This window comes from Propithecus coquereli, unplaced genomic scaffold, assembly GCF_000956105.1.
Source record: "Propithecus coquereli isolate 6110/MARCELLA unplaced genomic scaffold, Pcoq_1.0 Scaffold71, whole genome shotgun sequence".
Taxonomy (NCBI): Eukaryota; Metazoa; Chordata; class Mammalia; order Primates; family Indriidae; genus Propithecus; species Propithecus coquereli.
This window is the reverse complement of record NW_012153174.1, coordinates 8,643,839-8,653,319: the sequence shown is the minus strand read 5'-3', so window position 1 is coordinate 8,653,319 and position 9,481 is coordinate 8,643,839. Positions and strand designations below refer to the sequence as shown.

General features: G+C 39.4%; 1 protein-coding gene across 2 annotated transcripts; it reads left to right on the top strand.

Annotated features, from left to right (window-relative positions):
• Nucleotides 1-241: 241 nt before the first annotated feature.
• EFCAB1 (EF-hand calcium binding domain 1) lies at nt 242-8,870 on the top strand. 2 transcript variants are annotated; one of them, XM_012661407.1, is made up of 6 exons: nt 242-299; nt 3,862-4,020; nt 4,762-4,866; nt 5,517-5,668; nt 5,949-6,053; nt 8,787-8,870. In XM_012661407.1, exons 1-6 carry the CDS (start codon nt 242-244, stop codon nt 8,844-8,846), a joined length of 639 nt encoding a protein of 212 aa, XP_012516861.1. In that variant the 3' UTR covers nt 8,847-8,870. The 2 variants fall into 2 exon arrangements, with proteins under 2 accessions (XP_012516861.1, XP_012516862.1); XM_012661408.1 differs by lacking the exon at nt 3,862-4,020.
• Nucleotides 8,871-9,481: the final 611 nt, after the last annotated feature.

Here is a 9,481-nt window from a genome sequence, read left to right as displayed (position 1 = left end):
AGCCAATCAGCGGCGGTCCGGCTGTTGCCATGGCCACGGAGCGTGTAGGGCGGGGATGCCCCTGGGCGCGCCCCTGCCCGGGAGCCAATCGGCGGCCACCCGAGCCGTTGCCATGGCCACACTGTCTGTTAGGGCCGCGCACGCGCCGGATGGCGGAGACCCCGCGGGTTGCCCGCGCTCCTGGGCTCGCCGGGGTCCAGCAGCCGCGCGCCGCCTCCGCCCGATTCCCTGAGCGCCCGGCATGAACCGCAAGAAGCTGCAGAAGTTGACGGACACCTTAACTAAAAATTGCAAGCATTGTAAGTAAGGCTCGAGTGCTGGGCAAGCCGAGCTCCTGGCCCAGGTCTCGGTGCGACCGCGACCGGGGCTAAGGCCCGCTGTTGTGCCTGCTTCCCACCTCTGGGGCCTCGGTGGGATGCAGCCTCCTCCGCCCGCTCCCTAGAGAGAGGAGTCTGGAGGGGAGCGGGCGCCAGCTCCTGGGGCGGGCACCCCCTTGGGAAATGATACTGCGACTCATGCTACCTACACTCCCGCACAGGACTGACCTGCTGCTCGTTTTAGAAACGTGATGTATATGCCCACGAGACGCATGTGGTTTTAGCCTCAGACAGGTGTAAAATAAAAACTAAAAACCACCGGACCCAAGAAAAGTAGAATAACCAACGTACACCAACGTCATCAACATCTGAACAACTTTAGGAAAGATACATTGAAGTGGCCCAGAAATCTGTGTCTCAGAGCAAGGAAATTTGGAAACCAGAGAGCTCAGCAAAGCTAAACACATGGTAAAGAATCGGTTCCCAGCTTTAGACTTCCATTGCCAGGTCCTGGCGGGGTTGAAAGATAAAGGAGACGTGGCCAGGTGACAACATGAGCGCTTATTCGAGGTGCCTGCTCTAATCTCGCGTTTAAGAAGGTGGTCCTAGAATTTCATAGGAAACTTTAGGATTGTGTTCAGACTGGAAAACGGAACTGCACTTGGGCAAGGAAGCCATAAATATGGTTTAGATGAGGAAAATATTGTCTGGTGAGCAAGCTTAGAAGTTGTGTGCTGATTGCAAAACTAGTGCCACTTGAATAAACAGGAGAAGCTATGATCCCAAAAACACCCTCATTGTGCAGAGGAGGAGGAATAAACACATTTTAATGTAGTTCTAGAGATTACAGGATCTAGTGCCTTCTAATCATCATTCCTATTTGATATAATGAGTGGTAAGGAATGCTCTCCTAGTGAGTTGGTGACATAAATAAAAATTGTGGTGTGTATAAACATCTTAAAATTCTTAGGAAAAAAGGCATCTTATAATTAAGGTATTATGGTTTTTATAATCTGATGAGAGTTTTGTTCTATTATTGTTTTTCTTAAAACATTTTCATTTCTGGGAGAACCAGATATTATTACAACATCTAGTAAACATTATGATAAATACTCATACACAATGCAGTATCTGCTGTACACAATACTGAATTTGAGTTAGTCCCTGTTCAGTAAGTTTGACTGTATTGCAAACATTCTGTGAGCAATTCAAAGGTAAATGTGTACTTTTAAAGCTAAGTGAAACCATGGCAGGAAAAAAGTCAACTCTTTTGATTTTTCTCTGTATGTAAAAGTTTTAAAATGAGCCTTATAAATTTTGAGGATTACTAGTTAATTTCTACAGAAATAGTTATGTCATGGACATTATAATCATTTTAAATTTCTTTGAACAGAGGACCTTTCCCCTGAAGTCAAATTTATTTTTAATTGCAAGATGATAATGCTACCAGGATGAAATGGATACATTTTGTAGAATCAGAGAAGAGTAAAGGATCTTAGGAGAGCATCTAGTTAATCCACAGTCCTACAGATATGATCTGCAAGATACATTTAGAACTTTCTGAAAAGATGAAAATCCATTCTTGAATTTTTCTTAATTTCATTTAGTATTGTATTCTTGAATTTAAGAAACATTTAGCAGGGAAATTTTCTTATGGCTAACCTTTGACATAGTGGGTAATAAACTAATTTTTTAAAAACATTTTAGCTGAAATGGAAAGATGGCTAATTAACATCCCCTCTGCTAGCATTTCTTTAATAGAGTATATCATTCTTCATGTAGGCTTTTCTTCTCCAATCATTAACAGCTCTTTATTTTTAGAGGTTTGTGTGTGTATGTGTGGTTAAATATATACACCATAAAATTTGCCATTTTAGCCATTTTAAATATGTAGTTCTGTGACATTGACATACACATTGTTGTTCAACAATGACCACCATCCATTTTCCAGAACATTTTCATCTTCCCAAACTGAAACTCTGTACCCATTAAACACTAATTCCCCATTTCCCCCTCCCCAGCCCCTGACAACCACCATTCTACTTTCTGTCTCTGCTTTCTCTGTACATAATTTTGACTACTTTAAGTACCTCATATAAGAGGAATCATATAATATTTGTCCTTTTGTGTATGGCTTATTTCACATAGCATAATATCCATAAATATTCATCCACATTGTAGCATGTGTCAGAATTTCCTTTCTTTTTTAAGGCTGAATAATATTCAATTTTATGAATATGTCACATTTTGTTTATTCATTCATCTGTCAATGGACTCTTAGATGGCATCTATCTGTTGGCTATTGTGAATAATGCCATTACGAACATTGGTGTACGAAGATCTGTTTCGGTACCTGCTTTCAATTCTTTTGAGTATATACTCAGAATTGGAATTATTGGATCATATGGTAATTATGTGTTTAATTTTTTTGAGGAAACATACCATTTTCTAGTAACTAACAGTTGTTTCAAAAATCATAGCCATTATATGCTTCTCTACTATTTAATTTATTTACTAAATCTTTTCCTTTTCATAGTTTCAATGTTTCTGTGGAAATGTGGTTCTCAAAATCAGAATCACACTCAAGCTTGTCCTGACCTTATAGGATGAAGTGTGACTTCTCCATTCTTATGTGCTGTCTTCTGTTATATGTGCATAGGTTTTGTCCTTTTGTTTTTAAAAATATTCAGCCATAATTTTATCTAGTTTTGAAACAAAATTATCCCCATTTTCTGCCCATATTTAGACTCACCTTTATGTTCTGAAGACCAGGCAACAACCCTTTCACTTACATACCTCAAATAGGGATTGGAACACAAATAATTAACTCAGTGTTTATAACCACCACCTTTTATGCAATTATGTATATGGGCCAGTATCTGTGTATGTATATATTATTCATATAAAAAATTCCTTTCTCCAAAATAACTTCTGAATAATTGCATGTTAATTTTTACATAATTCTCAAGATGATCCGTATTGGGTGTTCCAATATGCTTAAAAGCTTCTTTATTGGAAAATAAGTCATCCTGATTTCCAAAATCTGGCTTATGAATTCATTAAGCCTAACTGCAATGAAAATTGTTACCTAGTTTTCATGAGCCTGGTGTCTGTTTCCAGGGAAAGAGTACACTGTAAATCTCATAAATACCTATAATCAAAATGCTGGGAAAGAAAGTTACCATTCTTAAAACTTACCATTCTTACTTTGAATCATATTTCTACCAGCCTTGTAGAGTTTAAGATCTGACACCACAATCATTATTCTAGTAACTTGGCTAATATTATCTTCTTTGCTTCTAAACATGACAACTCCTGTCTGGAGGGAATGCTACTTCTTTTATTTTAGTGGTTAATGTAGCTTTGGCCATCTTCTACTAACCTAAGAATCATGAAGCTTAAAACAGGAGAGTTTTCTATTGACAATTACATATTTGATGTCTTTGATGTTGTTTCTCTGTAACCTCATTAATGCAAAATTTAAGTTAAGACTTAAAGACAAAAAATGCATTTTTTGTTATATCTTAACTTTATTCTTTCACAGTTAATACATTTGAAGTGAATTATCTTATAAAGTTATTTTATAACTTGGTGGGAGAAGGCGTAGAGCGGCAAGGAACAGCCATTGGACTAGATCGCAATGCATTTCGAAACATCCTGCACATGACATTTGGAATGACTGATGACATGATAATGGACAGAGGTAAGAGACATACAAGATTCAAATTGGCCAAATCCAGCCACAGCTAATAAAAAAGCTTGGAGCTTGGACACGTTCTTGGTAGGAAGCTTAATGTCTACATTCCCAATTTCACATGAATATGAAAATTTAATTTTTCAAAGATCATAGGGAATGAAGTAATATCCTCTCTATTTTGTGTATTTAGAAGAGAAAGTCATATTGAGTAACTAGGTTTCCTTCACTTACTTTATATCATAAACCACAAACACGTCAATTTCTACTTAGTAAACATAGTAATAAATATTTAATAGAATAGTTTTAAAAGGATGTTTAAATTTCCTTACATCAAAGAAAATATTTCACTAAAAGTTAAGATATAATTCTATCCATCATGTAATAACATTACTTTTTTGAGTAACAAAAATATATTGATAAAATATCATTTTATATTAACATATTTAACATATCTGATTAGTATAATTAACATTTATACCAATAGATTATTAATTAATTAGTGATTGATATATTTATACATTCAGAACTTTCTTTGTTCCCACAAAACACGAAGAGAAAATTTGAGTGTTTAAATAAAAGAGTTTCCTGATGTTATGATGTCTTAGTTTCCCTTTTGTCAAATGAGAACATTGAATCATATGATCCTGAAGTTTTCTCTGAATTTTAAAAGCAAGTAATGCCAATATAGATACCTTACTGAGAAATAAAATGCAGCTCAAGTATCACATGGTACCTCTCTCTCTTTAGTATTCCGAGGTTTTGATAAAGACAACGACGGCTGTGTAAATGTAACAGAGTGGATTAATGGATTATCACTGTTTCTTCGAGGATCTTTGGAAGAAAAAATGAAATGTAAGATTTCAGGTTATCCTGTTTGTACATCACAACTAACATACTTAGAGCACTTAAGTCAATGTCCCCCAACCCAGCCAATGAAGTGGGCGGGCAGGTTCCTTGATTGGTTGGTTTGAATGCCTATTAGCCTCTTTTATTCAAGTAAATAAGGGATGAAAGAAAGTTAATAAAAACAAAAATCAAGTGATCCTGAGGAGTAATTCATGCCAAGGAAGACTGCATATGCATTACTGAACATGCTAATTATGTACATATACATGTACATATTAAGTATTTTACATATTTATTACTTGAATTGTAACCATAAAACCGAAGAACATTTCTGATTCTTAATTAATTCTCAGTTAATTCCGATGAACTCTGTTTAAGAGTCGTATTTCAATCAGCTTTCCAAGGGTTTCAAGATGTAAATGCTGAAGTTATTGTTCCTTGGTATGCTTTTTTGTAGCTGAGCGTAAGGACATGTTTTCTAAGGATTGTTGAATATATTCACCTACTGTACATTAGCATTTACTAATCAGGTTGCACCAAGGTCTGCCGGATTGATAGAGTATCAACAAGATAGAATTTGGCCATGAAAACTTTATCAGAGAAAGTGTTACCTTAGTGACAGTATCAAATTCACAATTTGTTATTTTTTTAAAAAGATTGCTTTGAAGTATTTGATTTGAATGGTGATGGATTCATTTCAAAGGAGGAAATGTTTCACATGTTGAAGAACAGCCTTCTCAAACAGCCATCTGAAGAAGACCCTGATGAAGGAATTAAAGATTTGGTCGAAATAACACTTAAGAAAATGGTAATCATGGGTAATTTAGAGTTTTATATTGAAGTTTATAGGCCAGATATGGACAAGAAATAAAAATTAAAATTATAATTTATTTAGTAAGTTTCCAGTTTTGTTAAATAAAACACTTGAATTGTGCTCTTTATTATAATATTAAAAATTCTCTTTAATTTCACTATGTAATCTCTTATTTTTCTAGCACATCTTCTCTATTAACACTTCACTATGAAAAAAGTATGTATTTTTCTTAAGCGCTTTATCTGTTGTCTGACACGTTGCTGGTGCCCTGCAGGATCGTGACCATGACGGGAAGCTGTCTTTTGCAGACTATGAACAAGCTGTGAGAGAAGAGACCCTTCTGCTGGAAGCTTTTGGACCATGTCTACCTGATCCAAAGGTACGGGTGTGACTTTCACTGAACGGTAACCAACACATAACCTCGGATAAATGACCCAGAGCTTTTCAGTTTGACGAGTGGTGGATCAGACAAACTCTGTTCACTCACGGAAAGCCCACTGAAGAAGAAGCTACTGGTTCATTGGCTAGCACTATTTATGGTAGCCCAATGCTGTTTTCATTCATTAACTCATTCATTCATGCCAGAGACAATTAATGGGGCTTAATGTGCGCCAGAAGCACAGGCAAAAAGCTCAATGGCTTCTTCACTCAAGGGCTCATATTTTCCAGGGGAAAATGAACATGAAAATAATTATGCAAGAGTATGATAAATATTATAATGATATTTAATGACTTGTACGGTGCTTCATCTATGCCAGGCAATGTTGTAAGCAGTATGCCCCAGATTGCCTCATTTAAGGCCCCCGATAACCCTATGAAGTAGACAGTATTATTATCCTCAGTAAACTGAGGCTCGGAGAGTTTAGGCAACTTGTCCAAGTTTACTCACTAGTTGGTGGACTAGCCGGGGTATGCTGGTGCCAGAGTCAGAGGTATATGTAGAGTGTCAGGAAGAAGGTCATCTGAACCAGCTGCGTGGAATGACTGGGAAGTGGCTGGTGGGACAGCAAGGCTTATCGGAATAACTAGATTTCCAAGGACAAAATAGCCAAGTCAAAAGTGGAAAAATAATATGAGCAAAAGGGATGACATATGTACAAAAGAGAAAAAATGGGGGAGAGAGAGAGAAAGAGATCTGGCCAGAGATGCAAGGAGTCTGTATTGGAAGAGTGTCTGTAGTGGTCTGAGATTGGTGCGAGGCCACGATGCACAGGAGGACCACATCCCCTGGGACCCTGAGCCTGGGTTTCCTCTCAAAGGTGATGAGGCCTCCCGGGCCATTTGAAGCAGATGGAATGATGTGATACATAAATATTACCACTCCCCCAGGCTCTAGTTGTATCTCCAGCTGCCTGCTCAACATGTCCACTTAGATGTTGTCAACAAACTCTTGATTTCCCCCCAAAGCTTGCCCTTCCCCCAGTCTCGACAAATGGCAACCACATACACACAGTTGTTCAGTCAAAAACCTACAGGCCATCTTTAATTTCTTTCTTGTAGTACCATTCACTGCTCCTCTAAAATATGTCTCTGAATATAACCTGTTCCCTACACATCCGTCAGACACCACCCTAAATCAAGCCACCATCATCTCTCACCTAGCCTAGATCATTCGTTTTCTTCAGTCCACTGTTGTCCCCTACTGATTTTTCTCCACAATATCCAGTACATTTAAAATGCAAATGCTACCGTGCCTCTCGCTCCAAGCCCTCCAGTGGCTTCTGAAGCTGACACAGCTGGCTTTTCTCTCTCTCCAACCACATCTCCTATTATCTCCCTTTCTCTCTTGCTGCTGGAGGTATGGCAGCCGTCTGGCGGGCCTCCTTCCATGCCTTTGCACTTGCTGTCACCTCTGTCCAGAAGTCCTTTCCCCAGACCTCAGTTTCTCACATCATCTCTCTCTGCTCAAATGCCACTTACTCACAGAGCCTCATCTTGACCATCTTAACTACTCCGCCCTCTCCATCCCTTAACTCTGCTTTCTTTTCTTAGAAGCTCTTTTTATTACTTAAGATATATTTGCTCATTTACTTACGGTCTGTCTCACCACATAGATAGAAGCTCATCTGAGGTTGGGAACTTGGTCCTTTTTTCACTGTTTCCCTATATCCTGTGTGTAGCACTTGGTAGGTGCCTAGTAAATGATGGATGAATGGATGGATAGATGGATCTCAGAACTTGCTGGATGGGTAATTCTGAAACTGTCTCCTTCCATCTCCTCTGGAACTATTTCATCATTTACCTTTACATTTACCACACATTTTCAACTTCTTACCTCTCTAGAAAAATCTTCTCATTAGAGTTTTAAAGGATTCAAAAGTGTCCCATCTGAAAAATAAAACAATAGGAAGAAGGGAGGGAGGGAAGGCAGGCAGGCAGAAAGGAAAGGAAAGGAGAGAGAGACAGAGAAGGAGAGAGGAAGGAAGGAAGGAAGGAAGGCAGGGAAGGGAAGGGAAGGAAAAACGAGAGAACTTTCCTCAATTCCACAGCTACTTGCATCTCCTGTCCAATGGCTTTCCTTCTCATAGTCAAATTTCTTAAAAGAATTGTCCGCATTGAAAATCTACACTACTGTCACTTCTCCTTGTCCATCCCTGAATCTGCTATTGCCGAGGTCACCCTGCCTTCCTCATTAGTAAATCCCATGAGCCCTCTTGGATTCTTATCTTCCTGGACCACATCCCTTCCTCGCCCCCAGCTTTCAATCTGGCTTCTCCTGCTCTGTGAAGCATGTCCTTCCCTGCCGAGGCCTGCTATGCCCCGATCTGTCCTCCTGGACTCCCAGAGTCCATGTGTGCCTTCCCCACTGCAGCTCTCAGGGCCCTGCCTATGCTCGCCAGTTTCGGGCCAGTCGCCACCATCAGGCGGGAAACTTGTGGAGAGCTGAGTGGCCTTGTCCATCTTTGTGGCCCCAGAGCAAGCACTGTGTTTGGAGTATAGTCAGCACTGACGGGATCTGTGAGTGCAGCAGGCGTGAGCACCGGGAGTTCTCCACGCCTGCTCTCCCTCAGTCGTCCCGCCTCTACACACACTCAGGACATAACACAGAATGTTTTGTGCTGTTCTACCTTTTGTGGAAATCTGTACTAAGTTGAACACTTTTATTTTACAGAGCCAGATGGAATTCGAAGCCCAAGTATTCAAAGATCCAAATGACTTCAATGATATGTGAACATTTCTGTATTGTCTCAAGTAAGGAAAACAGGAGGCACATATGTTATTGTTTATTTTTTCTATTTAGCCCGGAAAGATGATGTTGAATTGTGTATGGGGGTGGGGGTGTAGTTCACTTACATATCTTATTTAACCCTGGTGTAAGGTGTGAGTAAAACAGACGGAAGACAAGAAGTTCCTTGTTAGATGTTGGGTTCGGCGAGACAGGCTAACATTGCTAGAGACATTTTATCATGGATTATCTCTCGAAGCACATACTGTCTCTAGATGAATGAAGAGAATATATAATCATGAATTAAGACAAATGTTTTTCATGTGAAGAAGAAGCTGGCTGTATGCAGAAAAATCATTGACACTACTGGATTTCCTTTGAAACCCAATAAATAAGATGGCATCAAAAGAATAGTAATACTGGCATTTAATATCGAAAAACCTTTCTGGGCCGGGCGCGGTGGCTCACGCCTGTAATCCTAGCACTCTGGGAGGCCGAGGCAGGTGCATCGTTTGAGCTCAGGAGTTCAAGACCAGCCTGAGCAAGAGTGAGACCCCATCTCTACCAAAAATAGAAAGAAATTAATTGGACAGCTAAAAATATATAGAAAAAAACTAGCCGGGCCTGGTGGCGTGTGCCTG

What these genes read in the sequence shown, in the direction of transcription:
- EFCAB1 (XM_012661407.1), top strand. Translation starts at nt 242, where the DNA reads ATGAACCGCAAGAAGCTGCAGAAGTTGACGGACACCTTAACTAAAAAT. An exon ending in TTTGGAAGAAAAAATGAAAT is followed by an intron (nt 4,867 to 5,516) that starts GTAAGATTTCAG and finishes TTTTTTAAAAAG; the next exon opens with ATTGCTTTGAAGTATTTGAT. An exon ending in CATGTCTACCTGATCCAAAG is followed by an intron (nt 6,054 to 8,786) that starts GTACGGGTGTGA and finishes TTTATTTTACAG; the next exon opens with AGCCAGATGGAATTCGAAGC.